We start from the raw sequence: 19058 nt of genomic DNA on the forward strand, positions 1-19058 counted from the left end.
AAGAGTAGGTGGACTATCTAGACTCACATGTTCTATTTGCTTATTTATCCGAAGAATATTTTGGTCAGGGTAGTGCACGAATCATCAAAATAAAGTGAACAGGAGCAGTGCCCATCTAGAATAGAATGTCACCCACTGCACATATTCCCAATACATCTCTTACCATTGTACTGGGGAGCACTTTGCATAAATTAGCGCTACATCAATTTGCCATGGAGGGAGCAACATTCTTTTTGACTCCCTCTGCTGTAGCCACTTTACTTGAATAGGGTACAGAGCCAGGTGTTGGTCAACCAGTAGAGCACTGAAGGGGCACTTCTCTATAGCAGTGGTTCTCAACCAGGGGTACATGTACCCTGTGGGGGTATGCAGAGGTCTTCTGAGGCACACCAACTCCTCTAGATAGTTACCTAGTTTTACAACAGGCTACATAAAAAGCATTAGTGAAGTCAGTACAAACTAAAATTTCAGACAATGACTTGTTTATACTGATAGATTATATATATATGTATATATATATATATATATACACACACACACACACACACTGAAAAGTACAATATTTATATTCCAATTGATCTATTTTATTATGGTAAAAGTGAGAAAGTAAGCAATTTTTCAGTAAGTGTGTTGTGAAACTTTTGTATTTTTATGTCTGATTTTGTAAGGAAGTAGTTTTTAAGTGAGGTGAAACCTGGGGGTACGCAAGACAAATCAGACTCCAGATAGGAGTACAGTAGTCTGGAAAGGTTGAGAACCACTGCTCTACAGTACAGCTGAAGTGAACTAGGCAAAGAAAAGGAAATACAGAGTAGACCTTATTTGAAGTACTAAGGCAGCTAACTTAGAGAACGTCTCTTACTAGTAATGCCAAAATTAATTTGATTCAGAGAAAGATTAAATCAAATTTTAAAAAGTTTAGCGATTCTAAACGCTACCTGGTCTTCTTAAAAATAATGTTTCTGGAATAGGTTTCACATTTATACTTAATGAACAGTTTGGTTCTCCTGGTAACAGTAGTTAAACAATTCCCCATATTTCCTTCCAATCGAACCAGTGTAGCACTATGGTAGCATGTGAGAACCAGAAAGTGAACAGAATATATAGTGAGATGAGCATGTAAACTTAGTATATTCAACATTAAAATGATTTCAACATTTCAAAATGTAAGTAACACCAGGAAAGGAAACTGAACCTGACTGTCTCTTTGGATCAGTCAATCAAGGAGTTAAAATCCCATGCCTCAAAACTGATCAGAATAATCATTTGTTTCCCTAGAACCTTGTGGGATGAATTTAATCTGGTCCTCGAGCTCCCGCCAGGGAGTGGGATCCAGGGCTTGTCCCACTCCGGTGCTCCAATTGGGAAGCAGGGCTGAGGGCTTACCCCACTCTGTGCGGCTCCCAGAAGCAGTGGCATGTCCCCCCTTCAGCTCCTACACCTAGGGGCAGCTAATGGGCTCCACGTGCTGCTTCCATTGGCTGGGAATCATGGCCAATGGGAGCTGCAGGGGTGGTGCCTGCAGAGAGGGCAGCATGCAGAACTGCTTGGCTGTGCCTCCACGTAGGAGACAGAGGGGGGACCTGCTGCTTCTGGGAGCTGCTTGAGGTAAGCGCCGCCCTGCCCCAGCTCTGATCCCCCTCCTGCCCTCTGAACCCCTCAGTCCCAGCCCGGAGCCCCTTCCCACACCTTGAACTCATTTCTGGCCCCAATCCAGGGCTTGCACCCCCAGCTGGAGCCCTCACCCCCTCCTGCACCCCAACCCCCAGTTTTGTGAGCATTCATGGCCCCCCATGCAATTTCCATATTCAGATGTGGCCCAAGGGCCACAAAGTTTGCCCACCCCGCTATAGAGGTAATATGATATTTTCTGTCTTATCTACCCCTTTCTTAATGATTCCCAACATTGTTAGCTTTTTTGACTGCCACTGCACATTGAGTGGCAACCAAACCAAACAAAGAAGGGCTTCGCTATCTCCCTGCACATTTAACTTCTCACCAGGAAGGTGCCCTGGTCTCTGGCAATTCTGCAAGTCAACTTTTGCAAGTCAGTTTAGTCCTTTGGTCAGGGACTACATGCTGTTTCTTCTCCTACCATTGGAGAAGTCAAGTCCTTTCTTAGAGCCTTGGACTCAACGCAGGGCTTTGGAGCTGTACTCCGGCTCCGCTCCAGCTCTAGGCAAAAACCTGTAGCTCCACTGCTCCGGAGCTGCTCTGCACTCCAGCTCCGGCCTCTGCTCCAAAGCCCTGTAAATTAGAATCTAATAAATTGTTTTATAAATAGTTATTGGAAAATAGCTCCTCAATGATTAATTCCTAATTTAAAAGAAGTCATAGAAATGCTTTTCTCCTACAAATTACCATTTATGCTTAAAGCATAGAAATACCCTACTGCTGTCAGAAAGGAATTCCGCATCACTGCGCAAGGGCAGAATTAATGTCCCCCACAGATTTTTTTTCCTCCTGCATAACATTGATTCTGAGACAGAGGTGAAGGGAAGCTGCAATTAGCCCTTGGTGGGCGAGAGGTGTGATATGGCACCAGAAGAGAGGGCGGCTGGCTCGTGGACCGGAGCAGCCAGCCATGGAGAGGGAGGAGACAGAGACTGCATTCCTCGGAGTGCCCCGGTCATGGGGATATGTGTGGATGTGCCTGACTGAATGGGAGAGACTAGGGGTCTCCATGGGAGAGGCTCCCCAATTCCTTAACAATCCCCCCCTCCCAAAACACAGTTCCATATTTCTCCCACCCACACCCAACAACCCATCAGGTCACGCCCAAGCTCCTTCCCAGCAATTACTTCCCTCTCTCTCAGCTCCATCACCTCTGACTCCCCCAATCCTTTGCACCGTTGCTGAGAGGTGTGGGAAATACATTTTTTCTATTGTAATTTAAATTAATTATTCAAAGTTCCGTATTGATATGCCTAATCAGGAATCTGTCAAAAAAAATTCCTGAATGTTTTTATCTGTACGGTCACAGACATACTTGCTGACAGGTATTTGGAAATCAATTACCAAAATAGTTGAAACTGCTGTGATTATATTGTGGTTTTTGACAAATAAAATGTGTAGAATTTTAAAATATTGCACACTGAATTTTGATGCAGAATTCCCGCAGGAGTTTTACATTCAGCTTTCTACCAGAGGTATGTACATGAGTTTTACATGTGTGCATTGAGTCTACACAGAATGGAACAAATATCCTACCAGTTAAGTTAAAACATGTTATCAATTTGCATTACCATTGGCTGAAGTAAAGGACAAACATTTATAACTTGGAACATACATGAGGAGCGTCCACACCAGGCTTCACAAATGAACCAAGTATCTCAAGTTCACTGACAGTCGTTAACTAGAGGTTAAAAATAAAAAGGCTAGCAAAGAAAAGTGCAAAAAAAAAAAAGGGGGGGGGGGAAGGGAGTAGCCCAGGCTGAAGTTGGAGGGATAGTATGAGAGCAGTTATGCAGAGCTGTGAAGGGCCTTGAATGCAGCACCTGATCTGACAGAAAATGGGAAGCTAACAGATAAACTCCAAGGACTTGCCTTCACTCTTCTTGGTGATTACAACTTCCCTGCCAGAGAGAGCCCAGGTGAGCAGTACTCGAATTAGCCTAGCCTGGATATGAGCAGCAACATTACAAAGCCCTTACATGAGTTACTGCATCCTCACCGGTGCTGCACTTGTGTGTGTTCCTAGCATTTCTGGGGACACATCCCATGGGTCTTTGTGCTGTAATAAATTGAGCCACTCTGATTCTTGCCTGGTGAACTGGGAGAACTAGTCTGACCTTATGGTCCCATGAGGGAATTGTGGGAAAGCATTGGAGGACTATCAGCACTGAAGTGATTTAGCCTGTGTCCTCACTGCAAAGTGGCCAAGTTACTAGCCCAAGTAGAGTAGCACCTGGGCTCCTACCCATACCTCCAGACAGGCCAGCTAGCCTAGTTGAAAGCACCACTAAACTTGGGTGAGAGGGCTGTGTGTGTGGATGGGAGGGTAGTTGAGGTAACATCTAGGTAAGAACCCAGGTGAACTCTGCAGTGAAGACATACCCTTACAAAAAGCTAGAGAGGCAATCCCCATGTTTATTCCAGGTTACAAGCATTTGTTCTTTACCCTAGGGATCAGCCTATTTGAGCTATTCCCATTAGTTATACAACAGTAAGCACCTCTATAACAGGTATAATTATATACCAGGGGCAAGCAGCAATGATAGAGCAGTACAAAAAACTGTGTTTAGATAATGCTCAGTGAAAGGATAAGGGTCTGGACACAAATTTTAGCTGTACGGAAAAAAAAAAAAATATACCAAGGAAATTGAATACTTTTGTTATAGTTGATTAATTTAGGCATACCTTATGCTGTCTGTTATTTTACATCAGTTAATACAGCACCCCTAAGAATACCTTAAATCATTAGCAACTTTACAGGACATTTTTTCTTTCAGTGTATACTTCATCATCTTTAATGTATTCTTCCACTATGGTCATTTGTCAAAACCACAAGCGATATTTTTCTTAAGAAAATACACTTTTTTCAAATGACTCCAGTACTGTTTGATGTATTTGTTACCCTTTAACTTTAGCCAGAGTTTAAAGTAAAATTAAAGCAAGTTCTTTAATGAGAATCAGACCATAATTCAATTCCAAAATAGATATGAACTGCTCAATTTAGTACCCTGTCTAGCGAACTACAAGCTGTAAATTTTGTTTAGGTAAGATGGGAGGGAATAAGGACCCACCTACAATACAACCATTTTACGAGACCAACGGCCCCAGTAACATGCTACCAAATCATGCTGCACCCATGTCAAGTCTCAGGCTGTAGCATGATCAATAGAGAGTTTGGTCTTGTCCACACAACCAAAATCAGTCTGTGTTTTAGCAATGTTGGGGGCCCTACCCCAATTAACTGAGTCACCCACGGTAGTTGTTGTAGTGAAGGCCCTGGATTAGTACTCATGTATAACTGCTTTTATATATAATTCTAAATTAAAAATATAAATATAAAGAAATATAATTCCATATGGTAAAATCCTGACCCTAGTGAAGTCGTTAGCAGATTTGCCATTCAGAGGGGCCAGAATATCACCCAAGGTACATACATCCAGCAAGGCACCACCTATTCCATTGCTATGTTCAACATCATCCTTTTGTAGAATTATCCTGACTTAAACCAATGATCAGGTATTTAAATGGGCACAGTCCAGAGACTTGATAAGTTGTAACACAGGAGAGAGTTCCAGTTTAAGAAGCTGCAAGTCTTACAATTAAGTAATATACACCTTTACCTCGATATAACGCTGTCCTAGGGAGCCAAAAAAATCTTACCGCGTTATAGGTGAAATTGTGTTATATCGAACTTACTTTGATCCGCTCGAGTGCGCAGCCCTCCTCCCCTCCCCGGAGCACTGCTTTACTGTGTTATATCCGAATTATTGTTATATCGGGGTAGAGGTGTATGTTGAGTATCATCTGATCATCAGCCCTTCCCAAATGCTTAACATAAGAAATAATCCACCAGCTATGTAGTGAGGAAGAGACTATATATTCTGGTAAAATTCTACAATTTCAAAAAAAGCATCTGGTGTATACTCTTTTTGTATTTGCCAGTTTTATTGCCAAACTAATACTTCCTTTAGTTGGTTACCTTGTGTCTTAGTTACCATTTAAAATTATCAATAAGTGAGAATTCTCCCAGCACCCAATATTTTAAGCTGCTCATTTACATTAAAAAAAAAAAAAAAATGTTTAACAAAAAAATTTCAGTCTTAAAACAATGTAGTAGTTCCAGCCCACCCACACAAACACACTTAGGTAAAACTGTCTCGTAATTCTTCAGTGAAGAACTCTAAATAGCATAGTCTGTTCTGAAAAGACTAATACACCTGCAGTTTAATTTTACAATTCTATTCAGTATTAATTGAAATTGGAGAGAATGATCTAATCCCAACAGGATAGGTAACACAGCCAAATCTGCCAGAACAACTGATATCAAGGAATGGATTGGTAGACATACCAGTTGTGCCCCTGACAAAAAACAAAGAAAACAGGGACTTTAAAACAATCATGTCTAAGCTATGGTTTGTGGAACTTTCAAGTCCCTGAGAGTTTCATGTTCAAGCTCATACAACATGGGAAAGAGGAACCCACAAGGACAGAACAACTGGAAACACCAACAAGAAACCACATATAGCTTCAAGAGCTGTTCCATGAGACAAAAGAACAAGACCCTTAAATAGAAAGGAACCCAAAGACAAATTTTGATAAGTTTCCCTAGTGAAAAAAGGCCAGGATGATCAGTACACCCACAGCCTATTCTGCTGGAGGAAACTATATGCCTTCCTTAAGCTAGTGTTCAGAGGATCATCTAGCACAGGGGTTCTCAAACTGGGGGTCAGGACCCCTCAGGGAGGTCACAAGGTTATTACATCGGGGTGGGGGGTTGCAAGCTGTCAGCCTCCACTCCAAACCCCGCCTTGCCTCCAGCGTTTATAATAGTGTTAAATATATTTTTAAAAGTGTTTTTAATTTATTCGGAGGGGGGGTGTCATACTCAGAGGCTTGCTATGTGAAAGGAATTACCAGTGAAAAAGTGTGAGAACCACTGATCTAGCAAAGGATTTGAGGGTTTGCTGAGGCAAGTGAAACCCCTGACCTCTCTCCCTACTGCTTATCAGAAGCTTGCATGACTTCAAAGGGAGACATTAGTAGTCTCCTGTTCATTTGTACAACCAGCAGCAGCTGCCCACCTGCTTCACTGGCTGCAGGATACTTGTCAGCCAGACAAAAGAGCTCAAATTAGAAAAACGGGTGCCTGATCTGCCTGCCTCTTGGACCCTCCTCTGCAGTTTGCCTTTTACCAAGCTGCTAAGGTTCATAGCCAAGGCAAGAAATGTCTAACCCCAGAGGAGTATGGCAGCTGGCTCCAACTTCATTGAAATACTTAAGTGAGGGCCTTAGTACCTCTACCCACCCCCTTTCCATACCTTCAGAGTGCTGAAGGAGATGCCCTTCCTCACTTATTTGGTCCTGCTTAGATCACCAGGGTGGAGAATGCTTGTATTGTTAAGAGTCACAGCACCCTCTCTTCCTCTCAAGCAGTCTTTGCAAGAAGCAGGTCCACTTCCCTTCCTCCCACACCCAAAAAGGGCAAGAGGCAGGGTAGAAGGAAAAGGCAGGGAGGGATCACCTTAGAATAGAGAGGTATGTTGTTAATGAGCTCTATCAAGAAAGTGGTGATTGCATGCTCCTCCCACCACCATCTCCCAATACTGAAACCAGACTCCCCTTCTTCACCAAGTTTGTTTTCAGTTTGGAGGGGGTGAAAAAGAGAGAAACATTCCGCACTAGAAGGAGCTCAAACACAAGTAAAAAGCCACAGATCCCTAGATCTCAAAACTTGCTACCAGATTCATGCCGTATTCAATAGCTACTCTCTGTGCCAACTAACACTTCAGAAACATGGGCACATCTACACTAAAAGCACCTCTGTCACGCTTGACTGAAGATGCTACCTACGCCAACCTTCTCCCATTGGCATAGTACCCAACCTTCAAGAGGCAGTAACTATGTCAGACTTCTCCTATCAACTTCGCGCGGTTTATACCAGGGATTAGGTCAACTGAACTGTGTCGATCCAGGGTGTTGATTTTTCCACACCCGACAGATATACTGACCTAATTTCCTACAGTAGACTCGGCCGAGTCTTGCCCTCTTAGCCATAGTCTCAAATCCTCTCTTATATGCCAGGACAGGAACGATAGTGTTGTTGTAGTGTCCAGAGTCTGATGCCTCAGGATCTGACTATGGTTTGCCTAGACTGAAAAAATACATTTAAAAACGTGCCACCTATCACCACTTTGCATTAGCACAGACAAGACAAGTTGCGTTTAGCCGTTTGCAGTCATCCCTTGCAGAAGTACTAGATTAAGTTGTGCTTTGACAATGTGGAGTAGCTAATTTTCCTCAATCTAGACTAGTGGTTCCCAAACTTTAACAACCTGTGAACCCCTTTCACTAAAATGTCAAGTCTCACAAGCCCTCCCCACCCCCCCAAAAATGAATACTTCCAGGGATTTTCTCCTTTACCTGAGTATATGTTATAAAAGCAGTGATCCTGGAAATATAAAATTTGTTTATGATATGCTTATTACACACTATTATAATTTATCATTACAGTATTATTATATTATGAAAACGGCAATACTCTTCCAAAAATCTCGTAGCTTGTATCACTTTGAATAAGACAAGGCTCCTATGTTTCATCAAGGAGTATCAGATGTGAAACAGCATGAAGGTATTTAAGAAGCCAACTCAAAGAGCTCCTCCTACACAAGCATTCAGGTCTTGAGCAGTCCAGGCAAACAATGCACGTTACAACAAAGCTTAAACTTGTTCTTCATAATAATTTTAAAAACACCACTAGCTGCATATTTAATTTTTAAAAACAGCAAAAAAGTATCCTCCTGCCTTTCCATTTCTTATAAGGAGCCTTGAAGTTTAAACCTCTTTAGTGTGATAGATATGCTTGCTTTGATCTGCTTAGCTCATGGCAATCCAGGGGCTCCAGGCTGCTGGCCCCGTGCTGCCTGGGTTCCCTAGGGACAGCTCTGTCCACCCTTAGGGATCCCTCTCCCCCCCCTCAAGAACCCCCTGTAACATTTTGCGAACCCCAGTTTGGGAACCATTGGTCTAGACAAACCCCCAAGGGCAGTCTACATTATAGGAGGCCCTGCAGCTATGCCACTGTAGTATCATAGCGTAGACATTTCCTACATTGATGTAAGGGGTTTTTCCCCTCCATTTTATGTAAACCCAAGTGCTGGTAGCTAGTCAATGGAAGAATTGCATCCCGTCACATCTACACATTGCCTTAATTACAGTGTTCAGGAGTGTGAATTTTTTCATATCCCTGAGCAACGTAGCTAGGTAAACCTAAATTTTAAATGCAGAAAAGGATAGTAGGGAGGCTGAGCCCTATGGAAAACCACAAGTTTTGTCAGCTAACATGTGTTTACTTGGTAGATGGATACTGCACAACGTTAACTCTTGTTAACAGTCCTTGGGCAGACATATCCCAGGAAACATTGTGGAAAACAGGCAGCAACATCATTTTATGACAGACCTCATAGACTCATAGACTTTAAGGTCAGAAGGGACCATTATGATCATCTGGTCTGACCCCCTGCATGCTGCAGGCCATAAAACCGTCCCTACCCCTTCCCTGGACTCTGCTGTTGAAGTCCCCAATCCTGTTTTAAGTGACTTCAATCGGCAGAGCCCCTCCTGCTAGAGATCCCTGCCCCATGCTCCGGAGGAAGGCGAAAAACCTCCAGAGGCTCAGCCAATCTGCCCTGGAGGAAAATTCCTTCCCGACCCCAAATATGGCGATCAGTAAGACCCCGAGCATATAGGCAAGAGTCTCCAGCCTGACCCCTGTCAGCCATTATACTATTAACCTACCATTGCTTGGTTTTCCTTGACTACTATGTTTTACCATTAAACCATTCCCTCCATAAATTTATCTAACTTAATCTTAAAACCAGACAGGTCCATCGCCCTCACCGTTTCCCTTGGAAGGCCATTCCAATATTTCACCCCTCTGACGGTCAGAAACCTTCGTCTAATTTCAAGCCTGAACTTCCCCACGGCCAGTTTATATCCATTCGTTCTCGTATCCACATTAGTACTAAACTGGAATAATTCTTCTCCCTCCCTTGTATTAATCCCTCTAATATATTTAAAGATAGCAATCATATCCCCCCCTCAGCCTTCGCTTTGTCAGACTAAACAACCCAAGCTCCTCTAGCCTCTTTTCATACGACAGGTTGACCTAGCACTTGCCCCAAGGAAAATAAGTGTTCATACAGCCTGATGTCTGCTTCATGAGGACACTGGGTCAGCACATCAGGTGACCAGTCAGCTAAAGCATGCTAGACTAAACACTGGCGTAAGACTAGCGAGGGCAGGTCCTGAAAACAGACATTTCTAATTGCAGGGACCCATGGATACCCTAATTATTTATGAAGATGGACATTGTGTTGTTCATTTGCACTAATGCAGCATAGGATGTGATTACAGTGGACGAGTTGGTAACTAGCGGTTTTGCATAACCAGCAAAGATTATTTAAGGCTGGTTCTGACCAATGGCAGATACAATGCCTAGTTCCAATGCCCTGCTCAGCTGCCATGCATATCCCAATGCTCCATTGACTTCAGTGAAATGTTAACAGGTAACAGTAGCAAGCAGTTGAAGTGGAGGACTACCAAAGGGTTAAGCTGAATCCAATCTGAAAAGAAACACCAGATCAGAGGTTGAAGAGGCTCCCCCTACTAGCTCCGATAATGAGATGCAGCACTTGATATCCTTCAAACACTAGCTGATTAATCGTTATTAGTCATTTCTGATTTGGGCTTTCTATCTCTGAGTAAGCATATTTAAACCCTCTACTAAATGGGTAAAAGATTTATAAAAAAAAACCCCACATCTTAACATCAAGATATGACTAATAATATGTTATCTGACTTAATCTCACTCATCTTATCCAATAAAAACAAACTCAATATCATCTTTGTGATTTTACTCAGTTCATTTTGGTTCTTATGTAATATAGGGTAGCACTTTCAAAAGCACACACTGAAAGTCAATGGGCCTAACTAGCCTAAAGGTATGTCTACGCTGCGAAGATAACCCCACAGCACTGAGTCTCAGAGCCAGAATCAACTGACTTGGGCTCAGACTGCAGGACCAAAAATAGCAGCATAGTTGTTCCTGCTCAGGCTGGAACTCAGGCTCCAGATTGTTTCCCCTTACCGGGCACCAGAGCCTATAGTGCTATTTTTAGCCCTGCAGCCCAAACCCTGCAAACCCAAGTAAATTGACCTGTGTTCTGAGACTTGGTTTTTCCTCTACAGTGTAGACATACCTTTAATCCCTTCTGAAAATGGGACTTGGGCTCCTAAGTCACCTGATGTAATTTTGAAAATATTACTTTAAGACTATGTTGCTATGTAATGGTTGCAAATACTGCAGGGGAATAGTTTAAATGTAATAAAAATGTACTTGGTTATTTCTATAAAGCATTTCTATTACATTTAATAACAAAACTTTGTGCTCATATAGCTCCTTCTATCTGAGAATCTCAAAGCACTTTACAAGTATTTGGAAATTAAGCCTTCCAACATACCTGGGAAGTATCATCACTGTTTTGCAGATGTGGTAGACAGAAGCACAGAAAGATTAAGATCTCAGCTACACACTAAGGGCTTGTCTAGAGTAGGATTTAAAATTATGGTTTTAGGAGGTAACTCGTCCTAACGTTCTTAAACTGTGTTAAAATCTACACTGCCTTGTCTACAATAGTGTTTTAGAACACCACGCCTTTAACTCCCAGTCAAAACACACAAAAAGCCTAGCAGAATCCCCATTAGTAATCACATGCTTAATAGTTGGCAGGGCGGGACCCAGATTAAGCACTGTCTGGTGACCCAGTCCCACCACAATGTTAAAACACAGCTCTTTCTTGCTGTGTAGATGGAAGTGAACTGTATTTTTAGCATATACTTATTAGACAGAGGTAGATCTACAAGCACAGGTTACAGGAACCCCACTTGTAATGTCAAGCTGCTAGGAAGGGGAAAGGATCCAGGGATTTCTACAAGGATCCTGTCCTTAGATCCTGCTCCTACATCAGCTTCACATAAAATTTCAGCTCCACTCTACTGTGCCACTGTTCCTGCTGAAAGGAAGAAGAGGCTTTTCCAAGTCCTCCTACCCCCAAGAGCTTCTCAACTGCTAAGAAAGAGCAGGTCACTTCTCCAATTTCCTAAGAGCACCTGGCTATCTTATTTGGATGGACAGACAGCCTGGGGGGGAAAAAAGGGGGCACGGGGGGGGGGGGAATCTTAACCAACTTGACAGATCAGGCTAGACAGCAGCACAAAAACAGTCATCAGAACATCAAGAATTATAGCTGATACAAAACACATTCCTCCTATTTGTGTATTAAGTTTGTTAATAACTAGCTTCAGGAAATAATATAGCTAAAAATGCTCTGAGAAAGGTCTGCAGAGACAGACTGAACTTCTGTGGTCACTATTAAAACCGTTACAAATCCCTTTGTAAGTAATTAATGTGACTACACTATTCCATATACTAAGTAACAAACACTAGGTAACATGATTCATTTGCAAAGGCAAAGCAACCAATATGCTGCTATATTCCTTATAAAAAACATAAAAATGAAGGAAATACGATGGTTACATTTTCACAAAAGCAAAATTAGAAAGATGTTAATGATGACTGTTGTAATGTAGATTATAAATAGGCTTGGAAGAATTAAACTTATAAGTATGTCAGTAAGTGTCAAGTTCACCACATACAATGAAAAAAGTATTCCCACAATTATAACTGAAATTTACAGATAGGCCAAGTAAAAAAAAAAAAAAAGTTGCTTGAGAACTTGAGTATGATTTAAGGCTATTTATTTCATACATTTTGGCATGTGATGTTGACAATTTGTATTTTAACCATTAAAGCTTTGAGTCTCAATGTCTAACACCATTAAATAATTGTCTGACCACCACTCCCATCCATAACTTCCCACAACTGCCAAAATTTAAGTCAATAAAAACCTAAAAAAGGCAGAACCACCAAAACTGTGGGCAACTGTGAAGATTTATATTGATAAAAACTGCAAGAGTGCTTAAAAACATCAATATTATCCATCAAAATTATAAAAACAATAAAAATCAAGTTCTGCCATGCCTATTTATAAATAATAGAGTGAAAATACAAGGAGACTGCCATTGGAGTGCCCTATAAAATAGAGCAGCTGATACAACTGAAAGCGACTGGTACTGCCAATACCAATAATATCCAAACAGGATTTCCATTTCTCTGCTTCTAACTTTGAAGTGTGCTATATTTACATGAATTATAATTAAACACAGATAAATGGTTCCCTTCTCCCAAGCATTTTTTTTTTTTTAAATAAACAGCCCCACCTTCTATATTTTTGGACAGACTACAGTTCATCACAAAGACTAATGATGTAGACAGTGAAATGGCTGCAAAAATTATCTCAGTCACTGTAGTATGCCTTGAAGTATGTCCTGAAATGGAGACAGAGGGGAAGAGACCACTTTGTCATTAGATTACAAAAGGGCATATGAGTAGTGGGAAGAACTACAAGCCAGGACTACCCATAAATCTTGGGCCATCTGGGTCAACAGGCAATTCCCAAAGTATATGGCATGCCAAGGGCCCTTTATGAAGTTAATTATAACACAAACAGAAAAGTGTTTTTCATACTAACAAGGTACATTGAGGTGGGGTCCAAGTGACTCAAAACAACAGTATGGAACACATCAGTGTTTGTTCAAATGTAGGGGATGAGGTGGGTTACTTTCATTTTGGAGAATCTGTTCTCCTAAAAAACAGACTAATTCGTAATGTCTAAATATATGTTAGAACCATCCAGGGAAGCATCAATGCATTTGCAGGTAGCTTCATTTGGGTGATTGGCCTTTTTACTGCCTTCAATTTCATACCCTTCTTGGGAAGAGCATTATTCTCAAACAACATCTTACAGATGGTACTTGGAGGGCATTTATAAAATATTTGCTATGGTCACTACAGCCTCCATGGATAAGAAGCATAGGGCCTAGTTCAAGGCTACAGGACATAGAAATGAAAACTGAAAAGAGAGACATCTAAATGTGTCACTGATCATAAGCAAATTGCTTCATCCTTTGCAAGAACAGGATTTTTCCTAGTTGGAAGATTGGGGGGCCACAGAAGTGTCTCAATGCATGTCACAAAAATGGACAATCTTTGTTGATTTGAAAGTATGGTTCCACTTGGAAATCTTAGTGACTGTGTTATCAAGAATGCTCACTTTAGGGTGAAAAAAAAATGTTTCTCTAATAACTGCCAGCCCGTCAAACTTAAAAACTTTCAAATTCCAGGCTATCTCCTGCATCATCACAAATAACAAAAAGTTCTCTAGGACAGATTATGCCCTCAGTGATAGCTGTACAAGCCCACAGTCTTCAGTAGGTTTAAGCAGGGAATGCCTACAGGGACATGAAGCGTTCTTCTTCCAGTTTACTATAAAAAAGGTACTGCTGTAAATAGATCAGGGGTTCTCAAGCTGACAGACCACTTGAAAATTGCTGTGGGTCTTAGCGGACCACTTAATGATCTTTCCAAATGTTGTTCGTACATAGATGAGCCCATTAATACTACATAAAATAGGTGGTTTGATTTAGTCTCCCAGAAATGCATTGACTAAACACCACCAAATCAGCAATGAATGAAATAGTCTCAAGAGATTCAAATGCACACAGGATTTCTGGCCTCTGACTTCATCAGTTTCCTGTCAAAACTTCAGCCTTCTCTAAACTGGCTTTTGCTACACTGGCTTTCAGTGTTGCCTTCTTTCTCATATACCAGGGAATGAGAAAAATATTAACCATTATAAACATCTTCCATGATGACTGCACTGTATGTAGTCCAGAAAATTTCTTCCAGACTCAGTGATTCAGATATATGGTTGTTTGTATATAAATACTAAACAACAAGAGCTGTAAGAGAAATAGGGTGGAATTTGATACCTTGTATTCTTCTGTTTGGAAGGCAGAGTCATTGGGGTTCGGTTATTAGCAAGAGCTTCCCCTCCTCCCTCTGCCCCCTGCAATCTCCAAATTGAGACAATTATCAAAATAAGAGACTGTATCCTAAATGGATACAGCGAGAGAAGTTTTTTTTGTTTGTTTGTTTTTTTAAAGGCAAAACCACACACCACACAGTTTGTTATGTCACTTAACTTTTTCCTTCCCCTGAGCAGTAAAATTATTCACAGTCTCAACAATTGAGCCATTTTCCATCCTCACTTTTAAAATACCCATTTCTCCACAATTTTCAGAGTTGGGGGTTTGGGGGAGGAGAAAGATGACTGGAAGATAATTTTCTCAAGGCTGAGGACTAGACCAGACAAGACTCCTTAAACTGTGCGTATGTCTATACTACCTGCAGAATCGGCAGGCAGCGATCAATCCACGGGGGGGGGGGGGGGGTCAATTTATCTAGATGCGATAAATCGACCCCCCAAGCACTCTCCTGTCGACTCCTGTACTCCACCGCCGCGAGAGGTGCAGGCAGAGTCGATTGGGGAGGGGCAGCAGTTGACTCACCGCGGTGTCCATTTAAGTACGTCAACTTCAACTACATTATTCACAGTTATTCATGTAGCTGAAGTTGCATAACTTAGATCGATCCCCCAGTGTAGACCAGGCCTGTGTTAATACCACTCTCCATCAGACTAATGGGATTGCTGTTGAGCATTACAAGACATTCTTGTCTCACAGAGCTGAGCAAACTACATCTAAAGCACTTGCTAGTTTGAGAGAGACCAGGAATCAAGGCTGTATGTAGCTGTCTTCCACCCAGGTGTGTGGAACACTCAACAGGCCATGTTCTACATTTCTGAACTGTGATATTTTCCGTTTGTTTTGATTTCAGTTATCAATACACATCCCAAAAGTCCTGGTAATATCTATTTATCTCACAGGGTTTTTCCACCATGAAATCACATACCTCAACCATTTTCAAGTTGGTCCTATGACTTCAATGCATTTAGAAAGGGAGTGTTGATTATTCATCGTGAGCACACGACAGGAACAGCTTTATAACGTTTGGACTATATTTTGGAAAAATAGTTGTGTACTTTAAAGCATGTTTGATAACCACTTTTTAAGATATTTATAAAACATAGAAAAGCAATTTTGAAACAAGTTCTATTTTTGGCTCATATGATGTTAAAAAAAAAAAAAAAAAAAACCTCTGCTAGTAGAGTTTTAACATTGCTAACAGGAAAGAGACTTATACTAGACCCCAAAAGATAGTTGCATTCTTCAAAGGACTAAATTAACAGCTTTTTATGTGTGATAGTCATTGTAATGTTTAATCAATCAGCATGAGGCAACTGAAAACAGGAAAGTGTCAGTCTTGTTCACCAATCATTTCTACATTACAAAAGAAGCTTGAAAACTAGTGGGAACTCCAGCCTTTCTACAAAGTGTTTCTGTGCTTAAAGCAGTGATAGAAGAACCCAGAGATGAACTGAAAATAGCAATTCGTCCATTTAAAAGCAGCATTCACCTACCCAGATCACCCCCCTCCTTCATCCATTTAAAGGTTCCCAAGCTTCTCTTTTTACTGTTATGGTTACAGCGCAGAGGGAAGAGTTTAAACTTGGCAAAGTAACGTGTAACATCTGTAACCACATTTGCCTTGTGGGCATCAGAAGATGAATCCCACATTCCTGCCTTTGAAGCTATTCAAACGGCAGCTAGCAAGGAAGGGAGCTCAGAGAGGAGTTTCCTGGCTCTCTCTTGTCGAGCAGGGGCCAGGAACTCCCAGCGGAGGGAGACATTCAGGGCCGCGGCAGGCAGAGGGCAGATGTCATGTTTTGGCTGCCAGCGCCCCTGAAGGCGCCTCCCAGCCGGAGGTAGGTAGCGAGGTGCCCGCACCGACTCCCCTACACGCACGGCCGGGAGCTGGGACTTCCCGCCTGGGCCCCACAGCAGGCAGGACCGAGGCCCCGCAGGCAGCGCGTCCCCTCCCGCGCCCCGGGGCGGGCAGGACCTCCCCGCGCTGCGCCAGCGGCAACTCCCGGCCCAGGCGGCGCGGGGGCTCCGCAGGGCCGCCCGCCGCAGCGGGGCCCGGCAAGGCCACTCACCGTCTCATGGCAGCGCGGAGGGAGGAGGCGCGGGGCTGCGGCGGCGCCGGGGCGCTAGAGACCGGCAGCCCTCGCCATGGGGCGGCGGCGAGACCTCCCCGCGCCGCTGCGCTCTAATCACGGCGCTTCCTCTCGGCCAAGCCCGGCCGCATGCCCCAGCCCTGCCCGCGGGGACTGGGCGGCGGACGAGGGGGAAGCTCACACAGGGACGAGACGCCGGAGAGCCAAAGTTCCCAGCGGCGGCAGGCGGGGCTGGGATGCTGCTCCTGCGGCGCCAGCGGGAGGAGGAAGTGGCTGCTCCCCGCTCTGCCAATGGACGCCCGGCGCTGTAATTAATAACCAGGCACCAGGCACATCATTTCCTCCCGGCACAAACCCAGCGCGCCGCCCCGCCGCGCCCCCTGCCGGCCGGCCGGCGCAGCGCACCCTGCCCGGCCACGTTCGCAGCCGGTCGCCCCTCCGGCAATGAGCGCACCGTGTGAGTGTAAAGTCACCGGTGCCGGCCCCAGGGCAGACACGCAATGCGGTGTAAACCCGGCTGATGTGGATTGAGTTTAATTCAGTCCGCCTGAGCCATAGGCGCCGCCGCCTGGTTTAAGAGTGCCCCTGCCAGCCCCAAGCAGTCAGCAGTGTTGAGTCAGACCCCCAGAACTCATGGCATTGACTTGAAAAGTAAGAATTTGTTGACGGAAACGAGGAGTCCGACCCACGAATGCTTATGCCCAAATAAATCTGTTAGTCTTTAAGGTGCCACCGGACTCCTCCGTGTTTTTGTTGATACAGACTAACACAGCAACCCCTCTGAAACTTTTTAACGGCCTCCATTTCTGAGCCATTAGGATTCACTGTGGTCACACCCTCCAGCTTTCCTCTGCAATCAGGAGGGCTAGAAACTCGCTTTTTTAAAAAGTGGAGGTGTATTGCCAGGAGCAGTGACTTTAAGCAAAACACCAACTATTCCATAACTCAGCCTGAAATGGCAAGAGCTGGCAACATAACCACACTGTGTTTAGCTACATCTCTTAAAAACCGATTTAAAGTAATACAGATGCAACTTTGGCTACAGACAAGGCCCCAGAGTGGGCACCCATAGAACTGCTCCACCAGAGAGCAGGTCAGAGGCACCTGAAAGCGCGAGAGTACACACTCACACCAGGGAGCTGCCGGTGTCATGCACATAGATACCAGAGAGACAGGTAGAAAACTTTTGAGGCACTGAGCCCCAACAGTACCTGCACTCATGTCAGACAGAGAGTTTCTACCAAACCAGTGGCTCTCACAGATCTTGTTTCCCTTTACTCCTTCAGCTTTGGATTCCTTTCTGCTCCTCTTGCCCCGTTCAAGATCCTGCTCCTCTCTGGCTCCTGCAAAATGTACTGCAAATTGAATGAAAGAAATAATACCTGGTACATGCAACTATCTTGGATTCACAGAGTGTGTTGCAATTGTGCATTCAGATCGGCATTTCTTGACATTCAGGAAGCAGTGGGTGAGGAGGAGGGACTAGAGGGAAGGTGAGGTTACAAAGTCAGCATTTGTCCATGTTTCTGTGAACTAACTTAGGAACATTTGGCCAATTTCTGCCTTCAGCTACGCCTGCATCCCCATTAAAGGCAGTGTGCAATGGACTTGCGGAGCTGAGCTGTAATTGCGGGGCAAGAATTTGGCTCTTATAGCATTTAAAAGTAGGAAAGAATCACTAGACGAATGAGTCTGTTCCACTGGCAAGCGCAGGTTACAGCCTCCCATAAAAGACACATCAGATAATTTGGTGCAGGGTGTGCACTAAATTTATAGGGCCATGCATGAGGCAAGATGTATGGTGAACTTAGGATAACTGCCACAAAGAAGAGGATATATTTATGGGGGTACAGGATGTCAGTTTTGAGTAGGACACTTGGTTGGTTGTTACTACTTGGGAGCCAGGAGCTTTATCGTATGACAGGGAAATCTAGAAGGTTTTGTCATTAGGATACAGAAAAGGATGGTCCCTCCCCCAATTTATCTCTCAGGGTGGAGAGGGAGGACATAGGAGCATTTTAGGAAGTAATACCCACAGTGTGGGGAAGGAGGGCAGGACTATTCAGCTGGTTATTTGACATGCCTTAGACTGGCTCTGAACTGATTTAAAAATTTTATTAAAGCTAATGTTAAAATTATATAATATACAGGTTAAGGAAATAGTGTCTGTACCTCTATAAATCTATTACATTAGATTTAGCCAAGAAACATCAGGTGCCATATTTTCTCTCTTTTTCTACATACAATATAAAGTCTCAACATGTTAGGTCAAGTCTACACTAAGGGTAT

General features: G+C 43.3%; 1 protein-coding gene across 1 annotated transcript in view; it reads right to left on the reverse strand.

The window, feature by feature from the left end:
• ACVR1 (activin A receptor type 1) overlaps positions 1-17058 on the reverse strand; it is a 98052-nt gene extending 80994 nt beyond the window's left edge. Inside the window, exon 1 of the mRNA XM_034785541.1 lies at positions 16749-17058. Within this exon, the coding sequence (XP_034641432.1) occupies positions 16749-16756 (8 nt within the window). The 5' untranslated portion in view covers positions 16757-17058. The remainder of the gene's footprint in view (positions 1-16748) is intronic.
• Between the last annotated feature and the right edge of the window lie 2000 nt (positions 17059-19058).

The sequence above is a fragment of the Trachemys scripta genome, chromosome 11 (assembly GCF_013100865.1).
Source record: "Trachemys scripta elegans isolate TJP31775 chromosome 11, CAS_Tse_1.0, whole genome shotgun sequence".
NCBI classification, from domain to species: Eukaryota; Metazoa; Chordata; order Testudines; family Emydidae; genus Trachemys; species Trachemys scripta.